This window comes from Sorex fumeus, unplaced genomic scaffold, assembly GCF_029834395.1.
Source record: "Sorex fumeus unplaced genomic scaffold, SorFum_2.1 ptg000128l, whole genome shotgun sequence".
Taxonomy (NCBI): Eukaryota; Metazoa; Chordata; class Mammalia; order Eulipotyphla; family Soricidae; genus Sorex; species Sorex fumeus.
The window spans coordinates 39,378,154-39,396,197 of NW_026606185.1; the positions used below are offsets into that span (position 1 = coordinate 39,378,154).

The 18,044-nt window shown below is 41.3% G+C and overlaps 1 protein-coding gene across 2 annotated transcripts in view; it reads right to left on the bottom strand.

The window, feature by feature from the left end:
• Positions 1-18,044, bottom strand: part of TPGS2 (tubulin polyglutamylase complex subunit 2) — a 33,097-nt gene that overhangs the window by 8,621 nt on the left and 6,432 nt on the right. For both annotated transcript variants that reach the window (XM_056137987.1, XM_056137988.1), the window contains exons 3-4: positions 3,257-3,344; positions 1,130-1,258 (exon numbers count right to left, since the gene is read on the bottom strand). In XM_056137987.1, coding sequence (XP_055993962.1) covers positions 1,130-1,258; positions 3,257-3,344 — 217 coding nt within the window. The remainder of the gene's footprint in view (positions 1-1,129; positions 1,259-3,256; positions 3,345-18,044) is intronic.

Here is an 18,044-nt window from a genome sequence, read left to right on the forward strand (position 1 = left end):
TATTTAACGACTTCCTCACCTTCGAAGGGTTAGAAGCTCCTGCACATATGAAGCAAATCCAACTTCTTTCCCACCCCTGAGGATTCCAACATCTCTTCACTTTTAGGCTCCTTCAGAGTTGTTCATTTGTTTCCCCAGCTGGAGGGGAAAATCTTTCTACCAATTCTCTCTCTGGGACTTCTGTTTACCACAAGGAGATAACAGACTCCAAATCTATCTGAGGAGGCACACTGTGAAATTACATCCGTTGCAGCTATGCTAACTCTGACTTTGTTCTTTGCCTATGGCTACTAGAAAAGGCTTTTGAGAAAACTGTTGTTATAATGATTAATGTTATAATGATTAATATAACTGTTGTTATAATGATTAAAAGGGAGAAATTCTGCCAAAAAGTTACTGCCCTTTTGGAGGGATGTGGGGTTGTATGTGTGTGTGTGTGGGGGGGGGACGGGGGGGACGGGGGAGATGATGGTTACCTTTAGCTCTTCTGCCTAGAACACAGACTTGAAGCTTGGAGGTAGAGTCCATATTCCTCAACTGCGAGGATAAGAATTATACCCAAAGGCAGGTGCAGTCAAAAGTCAGAGAGAGAATTTATTACTGATTTTCTTAAGTATCAATAGAAGCTTTGCTTCATATTTCTTAAGAGAAAAATAAACTACATTGTGTATTATAATTAAGTCTAAGTAATGCAATTAAGTCATAGGTCACCAAACAGACTGTGCATGAAGAAGTTCTCCCTTCTACTTAGTTGTTTAGAGTTTTTGGCAGTCATTTGACTTATGAGTTAGTTTAGTAAGACACAGCAAAGAATCTGGAAAGATGCTGCACGCAGACTTCCATGTTCCCTGACACAGTATGATATTGAAATGTTGAGTAAATTTTAATCTATGACATTCACTCATTTGTTAAGAAATCATTACGTTCTACCAGGCAGTGAGTGGATGCTGGAAGCAAACCAAGTATCCCATGTCTGGTAGTTTTTCATGAAAAGTACTTAATTCCATGGTTCTAAGGGGAAAGGTTTGGTTTGGAGGATCACATTATGATACCACAATGTCTTTCCCAAGATTTTCAATGTTTTATAAAACGAGTTGATTTTTTAGTCAAAACAGTTTCTGTCAGGTACCGTCTTGCAAATCATCCTCCAGGTCTGCCAGAGTTGGTGCATTAGGAAGCGAATACATGGAAGAATGGTTGAGTTGAGTCAGCTTTGAGAGGCTGTTAATTGTCATGTTGCCCAATGGAATGCAGTGCTCTAGAGAAAACATTAAAAAAGAGAATTACCTAGAGAGAAAACTTGCTTACCATGGTCATCATAAGGGTTCTGCTTGAGTGACTTATCATTTGATCCCATGCTGAGAAATCCAATGTTAAGTGGAAAGTGCATCAATGCACTATATACACGAAACTACAAATTTTCTCGGGGGAAATTAGGGACTTTAATGTCTTTGGTTGCTCTTTCCTTTGCAAAAAAATAGTTATGCTTTCCATAGGATTAATAACTGTATTAACTGATCTCCTTTCGTTAGATGTTTCTCAACGAAACCTATCTCCCCTCCATCACTTTTCCTACTCAATGATGAGAACTCAATAGTCTTTTTGCTTAGTTCTTGTCTTTTGTGATTAGGGTGTAAATAAAAACAGATTGTGAGTTTTTCTAATTTGTAGAAAGGATTCTTATAATACAGGTTATTCAACATGGTATGGCATACAAAGACCCAGAGATATGAGAGCTGAAAACCCCAGAAATGTTGAAGATATGGACCCAGGGAATGGCTCAGTGGCTAAAAGCACCTAGTGTGCAAGCATAAGGTCATGAACATGGTCACGCCCTGAACATGGTCACATACCCTGAACATAGCCCAGTGGCTCTGTCTGAGACCCTTTGAGTTGCAACAGAGAATGCGATTTCTGGTGCATGGTCAGTATCTGTAAGCACAGCAACTAAGGCATGAGAGCACTTCAACTAGGCATGTGTGACTTTGGCCAGGAGAAGAGCCAGGAACAAAGGGAAAGAGAAAGCAGCTGGTGTAGAGACCATGGAATGTCTGAATGTCTGAAAGAAAAGAACGCTTAGAGAGGTAAATAGCACGAATTGTCTCTGCTGTCCATTGTCACTCATTTCTATTAGCTACCCAGTAAAGAATGGGCACAGTGCTATGGAATCAACTAGAGAGTGGGCTGTGAGGGCTGTGTCAAAGGAAGCTCATGGTTTCCCTGATGTGGGCATGGGAGAATATGAATGTCCAACTCTGTCCACTCTGATACCGAGGTTTCAGAGGCCATGTTACAGAGGAGGGTTTCTGATACTAGCGATAAGAACACTTTCTAGGCCATTGGAGAAAAGGTTTTTAGGATAAAAGATCATATTAAAATTTCAGTAATAATCTTTTAAGAGAAATGCCTCTCGCCAGCTAAGAGAGAGGTGGAGGAAGGCTTTGGGAATACCTCCCAAAGGGACTCAGCAAGAGGCAATAAGGATAAATCATTCTTCATATTTGCTATGCAATAGAAGATTGTCCATTCTCAGGAATAGTCTCAGGAGGGGCAAGGTGCTTCTTATGGGCCCAGGTAGATCTGGGGAGGTGGTTGGAGCTCCAGGGTCTATGGTGTCTCGAGGGCAGCAAAATCTGCCAGGGAAGGGCTGGAGTCCAGGGATGAGATCAGGGCTTTCAATCTTAGGCTTTGACTGGAATCTTCACTTAAAATGTGCAGCACTGTCTTTTCTGGCAATCTCTGGAATGTATGAGTCCTTATGTCTGCACACAAATTTCTGACCTAGACCCTGCAAAAAATGAAAGTGGCTGATAACTTAGATGAGATGTGTGGGATGGAAGTAAAGGCTGTGGTGTGAGCGTTGGAGCCCTGGTGTCATCGGCATGGTGGAAATTACAGGGGCATTCACAGCAGTTCACCCTAAGGTCAGGGAAGTCTCTTCAGAAATTTTAGGTTTAAGGTGGGTCAGGAATTTTGAGTAATGAAGGCTCCTCTCTTCACTGTATTCCAAAAGGAAGCCTCTGAAGATGGTTGTGTTTCTAATTAAGTACAGATGAGACTCTGGCATTGGTGGTGGCGAGTGATTCGATGGGGACATTTTGTTGTTACTGTTAGCTTTTGGAAATAGCCACAGTTCTAGGAACCAGGAGATAGGAAAACCCTTGGCAATCATCCAAATTCAAAGACTCCATCCTAAAGACCCTTTCACCCAACCCTTCAGCTGGGAAATTTTCCCACAGTAAGAATGCTAACTCACCATCCACTTTCACACTCCACGTCATGTGGAAGCCATTGGTCATAAGGTAAAAATTCTTCACATCTTCTGGCAGGAGGCAGCTATTTTTCTAGAATCATAAAGCAACTGAGTGTTACTCAGGGCCGGGAAAGAGGCTGTTGGGCTCAGCCTCCGAGCAACCAGAAGCACTATATACATATTTCAGATCCCCCAAATGGGAACGCTGACAATTATCTGTACAACTGTGAAATAAAACTGGACAGAGAGGAGATGCATTTTCAGGGTTTTTTTTTTTTTGAGTCAGTCATAAAAGAAAACAATTCTCCTTTTGACTTAAGTCCCATGGCCTCAGCTTTCTAACCCCAGATACTACTCCATGAAGAGACCTGGCCACAAAGACCAGGGTCAACTATGACAAAGAAAGTTAGAGATGATCACTCTGGGTAAGAACTGTGTGCTGAAAGTCCTGTCCTGTCCTGTCCTCCCGCTGTTCATCGATTTGCTCGAGCGGGCCCAGTAACATCTCCATTTTGAGACTTGTTGTTACTGAAAGTCGGTAAAGGAACAAACATGATAACCTCTCAATATTTGTATTGCAAACCATAATGCCCAAAAGGAGAGAGAAGGAAGGAAGGAAGGAAGGAAGGAAGGGAGGGAGGGAGGGAAAGAAGGAAAGTGCCTAGAGACAGACTGGGATGGTGGGGGATTGGACAGGAAGGAAACTGGTAGTGGGAAATGTACACTGGTGAAGGAATGGTTATTGGGGCATTGTATGACTGAAACCTAATTGTGAACAGCTTTGTAACTATGTATCTCATGGTGATTTAATTAAAGAAAAAAAAAACCAGGGTCAAATGCCACTTAGCAAAACTCAAATCATAATTTTTTTTTGTTTTTTTGTTTTTGGCCACACCAGCAGCATGCAGAGTTTACTCCTGGCTCTGCACTAAGGAATCACTTCTGGTGGGCTTGAGGAACCACATGTGGTGCCAGGTATCAAACTAGAAATGGTCACGTGCAAGGCAAGTGCCCTATCTGTTGTATTATAGCTCTGGCCTCCCACACCATAAATTTCTATTTTTGGGTGGGGGGGGTTCTTTAGTGGGGGAGGGGGGCTGGTGTTTAGGCTACACTTGGCAGTGTTCAGGGCTTACTCCTGGGGCACTATAGGACCATATGCAATGCCAGGAATCAAACAAGGGTTGGCTGTATGCAAGGCGAGCTTAGCCTTAACCCTTGTACTATCTCTCCAGCTCCCTCATACCAGGAATTTCTCACCCCTACTTTGCATCTTCTCACACCTAGCGTGGCTCCAACCTCAGAAATAATTATCAACTTCAAAAATATGCATTTTCTGATTCAGCCAATTTATTAAGTCTTTGCCATATGTCAGCCAAACACATTGTCATTTCATGTATAATAATGCATCAATGTTAATTTTAATAAATGACTACCTTTCCCTATACTCTTAATCAAATATCTTTGCTTCATGATTTATCTACTGAAATTCTTGTTTACTTCTGAGTAGACAACAAACTTGGGACATTTGTGCAGAGGTCAGGACTGACTTTTCTTTTCCTGCAAAAGCAAATCCCTGCTCCTGCCTAAGACCATGGCTGCCTGACAACTTGGGTGGCAGGGACAAATCTCCATGTTGCATGGATGCAATGGATCTCAGGGGCAGCTTGGTGGCTACTATTCAAATAAAATAAGCTAAAAGAAACGAAGTCATTACATAAAACAACAGAAGATATAACACCTAAATTTTTATTCACCCAAAATACAAGCACTAGAATATATAAAGCAAATACTAACAAATTTAAACAAAGAAATGCACAGTGATGTGATAATAGCACAGTAGCACTGTAGCACTGTCCTCCCGTTGTTCATTGATTTGCTCGAGTGGGCCCAGTAACGTTTCCATTGTGATACTTTTTACTGTTTGGCATATCGAATACGTTATGGGTAGATTGCCAGGCTTTGCCATGTTGGCGAGATACTCTTGGTTACTTGCTGGGCTCTCCGAGAGGGGCGGAGAAATCGAACTCGGGTTGGCTGGGTCAGCTGCGTGCAAGGCAAAAACGCCCTACCCGCAGTGCTATCACTCCGGCCCATGATAATAGTAAATGGTTCAATATCCTTTCAGAATGGACAGATCGTTTGGAGAGTAGCTGATTTCCACAGTATGTACAAAGCATTCCATCTTGGTCTAGAAAGCTAGTATGTGGGTAGGGTGCTATGCGGATAAGGTGCTAGTCTTGCAAATGGCTGACTGGAGTCCATCCAGGACACCATGTATGGTCCCCTGAACCAGGAGTGATCCCTGAGCACAGAAGCAGGCATCACTGGATATGAACCAAAAACAACAGAACAATAGAAAACAAAAAACCTCAAAGTATCCCATCTTAATGTGCTCAAATTATCCCAGGACTGTCAAGAGTTAATCTCAAGACATCTATCTGGTTCTGCTGTGAAGATTATTCTGAGCTGAGGACAACGGGGTATCTGGCATGTAGAAGAGAGGCCACCATTCTCCTAACTGAAGAGAAAGTGCTTGCTATTCCATAAGCCCCCTTCGAGAGTGTACGGCCCCCAACTCTCTTCATTGAACTCTGGGACCTTTTACCCCATTCATTATATAAACCCAAACATATGGGATACAGCAAATGCAATTCAAGTGGGAAGCTCTTACCCATAACATCTATATCAAGAAATAAGAAATACCTCAATTAACCTAATAAAATAACTCAAGAAAATATAAAATTAATAAAATCAGGAAGGAAAATAAAGACCAGAATCAAGATAAATGAAAGAAACAAAATGAAAAGGCCAATGAAACTGAGACTTTTCCTTTTGAAAAGATTAACAAAATAGATCTTTAGCTAGACTCACCAAAAACAAAAAAAAGGAGAGGATCTATAAAATCAATACCACAGATATACAAGAAATTTAAAGTATTACAATCATAAGTTAACAAACTGCTCAAATGAGAAGAAATGGGTAAATCCCTAAAAATCTCCTAAAAAACAGACCAATCCAATTATTCCCATGGAGATTGGATTGCACTGATCAAATAAAAAACACCCAACAAACAAAACTCCAGATCAACAACATTACTTGTGTATTCTATCAAATATTAAAAGAATTAACTCCAACCCTTTTCAGTGCTTCCAAAAAGGACAAAGGAAGGGGATACTTCCAAAAATATTGTATCAGGTCAGCATTATCCTGATACCAAAAACAGTCATGATGCCACAAGAAAATAATACTATCATCCAATATTCCTTATGACTAAGATGCTCCCCCAAAAGTTCCAAATCCAACAATATATTAGGAGATTATACAATTAGGAACTGGAATTAATTACAGGATGCATGGATGATCTAGCATTTGCAAATCAATATCATACACTTTATTAACAATATGAAAAATAAAAATCAAATCTGCATCTCATAGAGGTGGAAAAGGCATTGACAAAATTCAACCATCATTCACAATAAAATCTCTCAACAAAGTAAGTACAAAGGGAATGTGCCTTAAAATGAACATGTGACAAGTTCACAATTTATATTACACTCAATGCTTTGAAGCTGAAAGCTTTAAATGTAAGATCAGGAACAAGATAAGCATGATCACTTTCACCACATCAATCCAATGTATTAATGAAAGTCTTAGAGCAACTAGACAAGAAAAATAAATTAGAAACCATCAGATTTTTTAAATTAAAAATAATTATATTTTTGGGCCACACCTGGCAGTGCTTAGGAGCTACTCTGTGAGGCTACTCCCAGCAGTACTTAGGGGACCATGTGGCATTGAGGAACCGAGATCTGCCACATGCAAGGCAGGCATCTTAACTCTTGTACTATCTTTCCAGCTCAGAGGGAGAAATTTTTTAAAAATCCCATTAGTTGTTATATTAGGAAGAATAAAATACCCAGGAATAAATCTGACCAAGCTATTCAAGGCACAAAAAATATTCTGAATGCATAGATATGAAGAATACATTTAAAACATATACTCATTCTTCTGCCAAAGGTCTACAAATCCAATACAGTCCCTATCAAGACCCCAGTGGCAGTTTTTCAAAGAACTACCAAAGAAAATCTATATGGTTACTCACAAAGACCCCAAATAACCAGAACAAGGTCAAGGACAGAAAAAGCTGGAGGACTCATCCTTCACAATTTCAATCTATAATAATCAAAAGAAAATGGTATTAAGATAAAACAAGGCACACAGATTAATGAAGCAAGAGAGCCCAGAAATAACCCCCACACACGATTAATATATAACAAAGGAGTCACATAGCAGCACTGTAGAAAAGAAAGTCTCTTCACAAGTAGTTGTGAAAGTTGGGCCCTTATCTTTCTACACAAAATCAACTCAAAACCAAAGTCTTGAATGCAAGACATAGAAACAAACAAAAATCCCGGGAGGGTGGGGGGGGTGGGGAGGGGAGGGGGAACATCGGCAGTGTGTTGATTAGTATTCTGGGGCTAGTTTCTAATGAACTACCTACCCACTGCACACTCTCTCTACACCCTTGAACATTGCTTATTAATAAGTTTGCTTTAGGTCACAGTATCAATCAGTTTCAGACACCCAGTGTGTGGAGGAGAGGGTAGCAGGGCTATCCAAGTTTATTTTCAAAGTTGGCCTCTTACTGAGTGACCTTGAACATATCTCTTAACTCTGAATTCAGGTTCAAGAATAATCTCTCATTGAGTCTATCTATAAAACACTGAAAGCAGGAGAGAGTGTGCGCAGTAAGCTTAGGTACTTACGATTTTAAGGCATGGCATTGTTAACGACTATAGATGAGAAGCAACTTTCAAGTTTGCAGGGATTTTTAAGCAATGGTTTTAGATGATTAAGAGGAAAAGTTATTTTAATAAAACAGGGTTAATGTTTTCATGGTATAAGAACTTAAATATGCATCCTGATTTTTTTTTTTTTGCTGCTGTTGTTTTTGCTTTGTTTTGCAATGTTGGGGATTGAACTCAGATACTCGGACATGTAAGGCAAGTGCTCTACACTGAGTTACATACCTGGCTTTAAACCATGCATTCTAATAACCATGTTTTTCTTTTTCTCTCTTTACTATCTAGTTTCTAGTCTCACCATTGCATAACCACCTAAGGAATCTCTTGAGTCTTTGGACTGTAAAATTATTATTTTACTAAGTTATTTGGAATTAGATTTCCCCAAAGCCTCCTATATGAAAAAACCCATTCTATGCTTTTACAGAGGAAAATAGTAGATGCAGAATGTCTTTATCCCACCCACAGACCAAGAGGACTATAGAAATCAGTGTACTAATAAAATTATTGCTTCATCTACCATGCTGCAAGATTTGCATATACACAAGGATTTTTGGTCCCTAGTGCCATCTAGTGGTAAAATAAAGAAACTACTGTTTACAGTCAGAATTCTAAGATCCCAGCTCACAGCTCAGCTTAAAGACAGGCTACAAAATTTCAGTCCTAGTGATGATATTTATTACAGTACATATTTCAACCAAAACAGGCATTCTGGCATCATTCTGTGCATTATTTGTACATATTTTGAACATTATTCAAAGTTCATGAAGTCAGCAAAAAAAGAAATCGAAAGCATACATTTAATGCTTTCCAAACACTAATATAAACATACAAAGCATCAAGTAAACTAAGTAAGTAAGCAAGTAAAGGCCCTCCCGTTGATCGTCGATTTGCTCGAGCGGGCCCAGTAACGTCTCCATTGGAGACTTTGTTGTTACTGTGTCTGGCATATCGAATACTCTCGGTAGCTTGCCGGGCTCTCCGAAAAGTAAACTAAGTTTATTTATTTTTGCAGTCTAGGGCTGAAGAAAATGTACAGCAGGGAGGGCATTATTTTGCATGCAGCTGACTCCGGTTTGATCCCCAGCACCCCATACAACAAATTTGATGGGAAACTTGCATAAAAAAACCACCAAACTCCATGAGCAAAAACATTAACACAGAATGCTCAACCAGTACCAACTGGCTCATTCCTCAGACAATGACTTTATCTCACAATGACCACAATGACCACTGTGAGATAAGGCCATCAGCATCACAAGTTGACTTACTGATCTATTTTTTGTTAATTCCATGTCATTTTGTTGTAGCAAACAATACAAAGTAAAATTTTTATGTGCCTGCTAAGTGGGCAGGCTTGGGGAGGTGTGGAAAGGACACTGTACACCTGAAACAGCTGTATTATAAAGAACTTGTAAACTATAGCATTGTAATAAAAATTTTTTAAAAAATCTGAGGAGAGGTACCATATATTTTTCCAAAGCCTTTCTACATCAGTCTCCTTTTAAAAGGGAATAATGAAAAAATATCTAAACATTGGTCTGTCTAGGGTACCAAACTATCTTGATGAAACTGTGCATGGCAGACATTAGTCAAGACAAATTTTGGTACAGCAATACTAATTAAGCAATGCTTAACACTCACCAGGATTTTACAGTTAGGGACATTTGTCTAAGGAGCCTTTGCACCTAAATCTCCTTGCTTTACAAAGAGTGGTTGTGGTAGTCTCAGTCTCAGAAATGAAATTAGAGGCAGTTTATGTGAAAACAGTTGGGTAACCTTGGAAATTCTTGATCTTTATCACTCATTTATATGTTAATCAAGAAATGAATACTATATCAAGTACCAGAAACAGTCACCTCAGTCCCCCTCCAGATATATTCATCTCATTTGTTAAGGCTAATTTTACTATCATATTTCCTCAAGTCACTTTCCTACTTTATAAGGAAAAAATATGTAACAGGTATAAAAACAGAGAGATAGTACAGTAAATAATACAGAATAGTACAGTGGGCAGGGTGCATGCCCTGCACATAGCTGACCCGCTCCAAGCTCTGGAATCCCGTATGATCTCCCAAGTACCACCAGGAGTACTTCCTGAGCACAGAGCCAGGAGTGACCCCTAAGCATTGCTGGGTATGCTCACCCCTCTCCCCCGCTCCCAAAGTAAGTAACAGGTACAAATGTGAGAATTATAAGGGCATAGATAAGTAAGAAGGGACAGTTAAAGGTAGAGGAAAAAAAATCAGAGATGATACTATAGAATCTAAGAGAGAAGAGAGCTAGCTAGAGAAGGGAGTGGTTAATGAAGACAACATGTCAAGTGGCATGAAGGAATTTACTAGCAATGAAAACTCCCCTGTGATTCTGTTAGAGTGCTACCTCTGAAATGGCACTGGAGAAAGGGCTGTGAAACAATCACACGTGAGGGTGAATGAAGGGGGCATTACTTTGGTCCATGTGTTAACAGACCATGGCCCACTGGACACCTCTGCTTAGTCACCTGTTTCTGTACCCTTTGTTTAAGTGGAACCAGTCATGTCCAAGCATTTCCATATTGGCCATAATCACTTTCAGTACTGTAACACCAAAAATGATAAGAGACTATGAAAGTCACAGAACTTGAATTATTTACTATAATATTGGGTGTGGGAGGATTTGGCCACACTTGGCTCAACCAGTACCAACTGGCTCATTCCTCAGACAATGACTTTATCTCACAATGACCAGAGTGATCAGGGATCACTCTTGGCAGTGCTCAGAGGACCACAAGCTGTCACAGGAAATGAACCAGAGTCAGCTACTTGCAAAGCAAGTGCCTTGAATCCCTTATACTATCACTCTAGTCCCTAAGTGGTTCTTTAAAGAAACCATCTGTGGATCCTTGATTTTATTTTTATTTATTTTTTTGCTTTTTGGGTCACACCGGTGATACACAGGTGTTACTCCTGGCTTATGATCTCAGGAATTACTCCTGGTGGTGCTCGGGTGACCATATGGGATACTGGGAATCAAACCCAGGTTGGCTGCGTGCAAGGCAAATGCCCTACCCACTGTGCTATTGCTCCATTATTTATTTATTTTTAACATGCTGGCTAGACAAAGGAACAAATGGCCCAGTGGCTAGAGAGACAAAGCTGAAAGTTTCCACTTTTATTCTGAATGTCAGAAGATAGGGGGGACCTCCAGGGGGCTGCCATTGTGAGGGTGGAAGTGACAGGCTTGAAGAAGGTGCCCTGGAGACATGCTGGTGCTGCTGACCTTGTCTGCCAGAGATGCTTCCAGCAACCCCCAGCAGTGACTTGTGAGGGAAAATGTGCAAGGTCCAGAATCCACTCTGCAGGCTGTAGAAAAAGTGAAGCTAAATGAGTTAGAATATTCTGCCAAATTATTTGGTCTCCCCAGGCCATAATTTCGCCATCAGTAAATTGGATTTTTGTCTAGGGATTGGAGAGTCTAACCAATCAAGAATTGTATTGCCCTCGGCAATTACAAAATGTCACTGAAATGCTTTATAATAATAGAACTCTCCTGACACCAGGGTGCTGTAAGAATTAAGAACCGATGCTTTCCCAGTGCCAGAAAGATGAAGAGCTCAGAGCAGACATTAGGTCTCACTAACTACCACTGTTACAAAGGCAGGTAAGAAGCACGGTGAACATGAATCAGAAAGCTGCACTAAACTAGGCAGATTTAAAATGCCTTTTAGAAAAGAAAAAAAGGATAAGACATCAGAACGGGATGAGGTCATTTACTTTTTCCTCTAACCTTAAGACATCACAGCAGGTATTGGCCATGCATGTTTTAGTTTTCGATCTTTTCAGTTCTGCATTCGCATCAAAATGTCATGAAATATGGAACCTGGATGGGCCTTTCAATGACACTGATTTCCAGCCACTTACTTCACAGATGAGCTAAGAGCAGTTATATTACTTACTTAGACAAGGGCCTAAAACTGGCCTAACACACCTACTGCAGGCTGTTTTCCTCGCAGCCTTATGGCTGAGCTTCCCAGAGGCCTCCCCTGGCAGACAGGGCCAAGCTATGTTATCTGGCTAGCACAGTGGCTGTGACCTTACTGGGTCTGCACAAGGTGGGAGGGGTCAGGCTAAACCTCTGAAGAAGCGGGGAGGGGGCTCTCCATCTGTGGGACCCTCCTGCTTCTCTGTTACAGACACAGGCCTTGAGGTGTCAAGTCTGCTCCTATAGAAACCTGCTTTTCAGTAACCCTCTAGGTGAGGAAGAGGGGTGGAAGATTTTCAGACCAGCTCAAAGTGTTTTTCCTCCTCTGCTTAAATGACAAAAGTAGGCCTCCAAAACAGCAGAAAATATCACTTCTTTTTTGACTTTTAAATTATACCAAAATTTATGTAAAACCTATTATTTGGTGGTGGTGGTGGGGTACTTCATGAGTCTTTGTAATTCTCTCTAGCCACAGAAAAATGTGCACTGTTAGTAAATTTGTTATTTCAAGGAGACATGTATTACTCCTCACCTATGGTCTTGAGATGATCCCCAAACAATTCATACCTTCTACCCACCCACACAGCTAAAATGGTGTAACGGTGGTTATTTTTAAAATTATTTTTTAAATGAGTCAAACTAAGATATAGTTATAAAGTTATTCATGACTGAATTTCAATCATATAATGTTCCCACACTCATCCCTTCACTGGTGTATACTTCCCAACACCAATGTCCTCTCTCCCTCTCCCTCTTTCCCTCCCTCCTTCTCTTTCTCTCTCTCTCTCTCTCCCCCACCCCCCTCCCTTTGGGCATTATGGTTTGCAATAGATACTGAAAGATTATCAGTATATCCCTTTACTACTTTCAACACTCAGTTCCTGTCCAAAGTGATCTCTCCCAACTATTACTGTGATACTGGTCCCTTTTCTATCCTCATTGCAATAGTGGTTATTTTAAAATGGTAAAATCCTGATAATTTTTCCTTCTGTTTTATTTTTTGATGCATCTTCCAAGTTTTCTATAGTGACTATGTTGTTTCACATGAGAAAAAGTATTATGTGAAAACTAAGTCTTGTCAAGGGCCAGGAGCATCGCTCCACTGTCTGGAAGCCTGCCTCATGTGCTGGGGAAGAAGGCAGTTGGGATGGAGAAGGGATCACTAAGTCAATTATAGTTGGAGGGATTTCACGGGATGGGAAATGTGTGCTGAAAGTAGACTAAGGACCAAACATGATGGGTCTCTTGGTATCTGTACTGCAAACCATGATGTCCAAAAGTAGAGGGTAAGAAGGAAGATGCCTACCACAGAGGCAGGGATGGGATGGGGTAGGTGTGGTGGGATACTGGGGATATTGGTGGTGGAAACGCGTACTGGTAGAGGAATGGGTGTTTGATCATTGTATAACTGAAACTCAAACACGAAAGTTCTGTAACTGTCTCTCACTGTGATTAAAATAAAAACAAAAAACAAACTAAGTCTTGAGCTAGGGATATACTACAGGTGGAATAGCTTAAACTGATCATGTGTGAGGTCCAAAGTTCAGATTGACCAATGATGTGACCCTACAGACCCTGAGCATAGCTGGGGTTTGTCCCTATCCAAACAAGGGCCTGGAAAAACAGCATGTGGCTGACTCCCATTTGATTACAGGAACCACTTGGTTCCTTGAGTATCGCTGTGTGCATCACCTGAAAGCTCCTGAACACTGCTGAGTGTAGCCCAGGATGCTCCTGAGTTCCACAGTGGTGGTTGGGGTGATCCCCAGCACCATAAGACTCGAGCAGCATCATATACTTGGATAATACTCAAACCATTGGCCTGCTTAGCAAGAATCACCAGGAGTGGCCCCCAGAATCTCTGAGCATTGTTTGGGAGTCCTCCGAATAAACGAAAGTCTTTTTAAAAAGCCTATATCTTGCTTTAAACCCTAAATCATGCTCTAAATTCCTGATACTAGATATGGCATATATATATATATATATAAAACATATGTATACACATGTAATATGCATATATGTACTGTCTCTCTCACCCACACATATTTATGTATATAAAGAGAGAAAATTTGGTTTTGGGCCACACCTCCCACTCAGGGGACCATATGGGATCCTGTAGACCAAACCCAGGTTGCCACATGCAAGGCAAATACCCTACCTACTGTACTATCCTTCTGGCCCCAAGTTACAGGATATATTATTGCAATGATCACTTAATCACTTATCACTTAATCTACTGCATCCATTGAAGACCTTATGGTACAAGCGCGAAAGATCAAGTACGACATCATTGGTCTGACCGAAACGAGAAGACATCAATCCCATCATGCTGTTTTCGACACTGGAGAAGAACTGTTCCTTGGAACATGTGATAAAAGAGGTGTCGGTGGTGTCGGTATCCTTGTCAACACAAACTTAGTCACGAGCATTGATTCATTCGAATGCCTAACAACCTGAATCGGACGATTACACTTGAATAAATGTGGCTCACTACCAGCAGTTTCTATCTTTGTTGTCTATGCACCAACATCCAGTTATGGTGAAAGAGAAACTGAGAAATTCTACATGGAGCTGGAGAAGTTCTATAAAGAAGATCACACCTTCTACAAGATCATTGTCGGTGATTTTAATGCCAAGATAGGACCAAGAAGATCAGTCGATGAACTCCACATCGGAACCCATGGCCTGGAATGGAACGAACAGGGTGACAGACTGTCTGAGTTCATCATGTCAACCAAAACCTTCCATGGTAACTCACAATTCCAAAAGGCTGAATCTAAACGTTGGACATGGGAGTCTCCCGATGGACGGTTCCACAATGAAATAGACCATATCATATTCAATCGGCAGTTTTGCCTAACCGATGTTGCTGTTGTCCCAAAATTCCTAACGGGATCAGACCACCGTCTTCTTCGTGCAAAATTCTACCTCACAGAACGAGGAGAAAAGAATACAAGGTTTAAGAAGAGGACTCCCAGAACAACCACCAACTGGGAGCTCTTTGGCTCTATTGCGGCAACATGGGAAGATACCGTCATTGACAACATTGATGAGGAATACAATCGAATGATTCAGCACCTCCATGATTGTGCAAGGAATGCCAAGAGAGAGATAACCACAAAAAACCGTCTTTCTTCGAACACTCTTGAACTTATTCGCCAACGTGGCTTGGCACATACCTCAGGCAACCACAAGCGAACATCCGAACTGGCAAAACAGTGCAGAGAAGCCATCAAGGATGACCTCAAAAACAGGAGAGCAGCAGTACTGGTAGATGCAACAGAAGCCGGGAAAAACATTCGTAATGCCCGCCTGTCCTTCACCAACTACAAAACCAAGATGACTGCCCTCCGACATCATGATGGATCTATCACATCTTCCAGAAGGGTAATGGAGAAGATTATTCATGACTTTTACTCAGATCTCTTTAATAGCCACATCCACTTGCCCACATACACATACCACATGATGGATATGTCATTCCCAATGTTCTCCCTTCCGAAATCCAACATGCCATCTCGTCAGTAAAGAAACAAAGAGCACCTGGCCCAGACAAGATCAGACCTGAACACCTGAAGAACTTACCATCAGTACTCATCAATACATTGGCTCGACTCTTCACACGCTACCTGTCTGAATGCAAGGTTCCATCCCAATGGAAAACCAGCAGAACTGTACTACTATACAAGAAAGGAGACATCCACGACATTGGCAACTCTCGCCCAATCTGCCTATTGTCTGTCATCTACAAACTATTCACTCGAGTCATCCTGAATAGGATTAGCAGAACACTAGATGAAGGACAACCATGTGAACTAGCTGGATTCCGAAAAGGATTCAGTACCATCGACCATATCCACACAATAACCAAGCTCATTGAGGTATCTCGGGAGTTCAAGATGCCGCTCTGTCTAACGTTCATTGATTTAAAGAAGGCCTTTGATTCTGTTGAGATGGAAGCGGTCATGGAAGCCCTAGCCAATCAGGGCGTACAAACTCAATACATCAGGATCCTTCGTGAGCTCTATTGCGGATTGCAATGATATTTGAGATATTTTATGGAATCAGTGGAAAATTTCAAATTAATATATCTTCTTCTTCTAGGTGCTTTCGCAAAGTTTCCCAGCAGAGTATATTTGAAGAAAATGTTTTGTTGATGAACAGTTAAAAAAAATTTGTTTTTTTCATGCTTGTCCATTTCTTCCTTCAGATCCTGAATGGTGACTAATCGAGCACTGAACTGCATTCTTCTGTATGTCAATCTAAGCTAGGGGGCACCCAATAAGGTCACATTGTTCAGGTGGCAGGTAAGATCCCAGTGAGATCCAACACAGTCTGTAGTCCTGAGAAGTAGCCCTAGAAGGTATCATCTACAACGGAGGTCACTCATTTACAGAAAGCAGGTCCCTCAGCACCACCCCAAGAAGTCTACCTTTCTAAAGCATTCTCCCTTGGAAACACTGCTCTAGATTACAACAGCTGCTTTTGGGGGCTCCCCCCCCCTGCAAGCCACACGCAGGGCTTATTCTTGGCTGTGCTTAGGAATCACTCCTGGTGGGGTTTGGGGGACTATATGGAGTGCCAGGGATTAAACCCGGGTTAACGTGCCAGACAAGTGCCCTGTTTGCTTTACTATTGCACTGGTCCAGATCAGAGCTTCTTAAACTTTCTACTTGTGATCCCTCCTTACCTTTTACGAGACTTTGAATAGGCTGGTACACGAAACACATAAACAAATCAAACACTTATGGACAGTAAATCATAAATTTATTTTAAAACTTTTGGGTTTTTTTGGCAAAACTGGGAGAAATAAAAAAGTCACCATGAAGAGTTCTGGGGAGTGGCTGGTATAAGAAGGTCATGCTTTAGGTATTATCAATTCATTAAATAAATGACATACCATGACATAGCCTCAATGAGGTCTCATCACAGGAAAGGCATTTTTGTGTCATCACCTCTCATCCAACCAGGGGGGAAACCCAAGGTCCCCCTCTAGCCCCACACAGTTCTCTGTAATAGCTGACACTGTTTCCCAGTTATCTTTAAGGAATCACCGAAATACAGTCATAGCTGAATGAGCACAGGAGAATGCCTGGGGTATTGCTAAGATGGGGGCCAGGAGAAAAACCCAACTCCAAGTTCCTGAGATTCCAGAGAAGTTACTGTTAGCTCTGCCCAGGGAAGGAGTCCAGCAGGCAGGCACTGAACATTCACACAGACCCAGGGTTACTTGTCTGACCTGTGCAAGACGACCAGAGTGACCCTCCTTTAGAGGGGGCACTTCAACAAAGCAAAAAGAGGGCAACACTGGGCTCAATTTCAGGCCCTACCACTTAGTAGCTATGTGGTCAAAGACAAATTCTTTAACTTCTGTGAGCCTCAGGTTCCTCACCTACAACAAAGATATATCAGAGTAATTTCTTCTCTCCGGTCAAATTCATTTGCTATCAGTCAGTCATAGTGATTTTTCCAAAAAAGCAATCTATTCCCTATTTGTTCCCGAGATAAAGAATAAACCTACTGATGATTTAAGGAGTCCGGCATGTGCCAGTCCTTGTTACCCTCGGTCCCATGCTTCCCTGTGCTCCAGTTACATGGAGATTGTAATCCTTCCCACAAAGCCTTCCCATAGCCTTCTTCTTCCAAGATCTGTTTAACAGGTTCTCATCACTTCCCTAGGAAAGATTATTTCCAAACTCTAGACCAGGTCAGACCCCTTGACACTGCTTCTTTATTCTCTGTCATGGTACTGAGTCTGCTCTGCAATTAGACTTGCACTTATTTTCACTGTTGTTTTAGTTAGTAAGATCCAAGAAAAAGAGCATTGCTTCTTTTTGGACTACTACTTGGGCCTCGACACCAAACAGAATGCTTGGCCATTTTAGGAGCTTAGAACTTTTACTGAGTTCATGAATGAAAGATTCAGAAAAGGTCTGGGAGGCACTAGTAATCCAATCAGTACTTCTCTGCAACACTTAAACATATTGTGACCAGTCCAAGTATAAATACTTAACTTTCCTTTC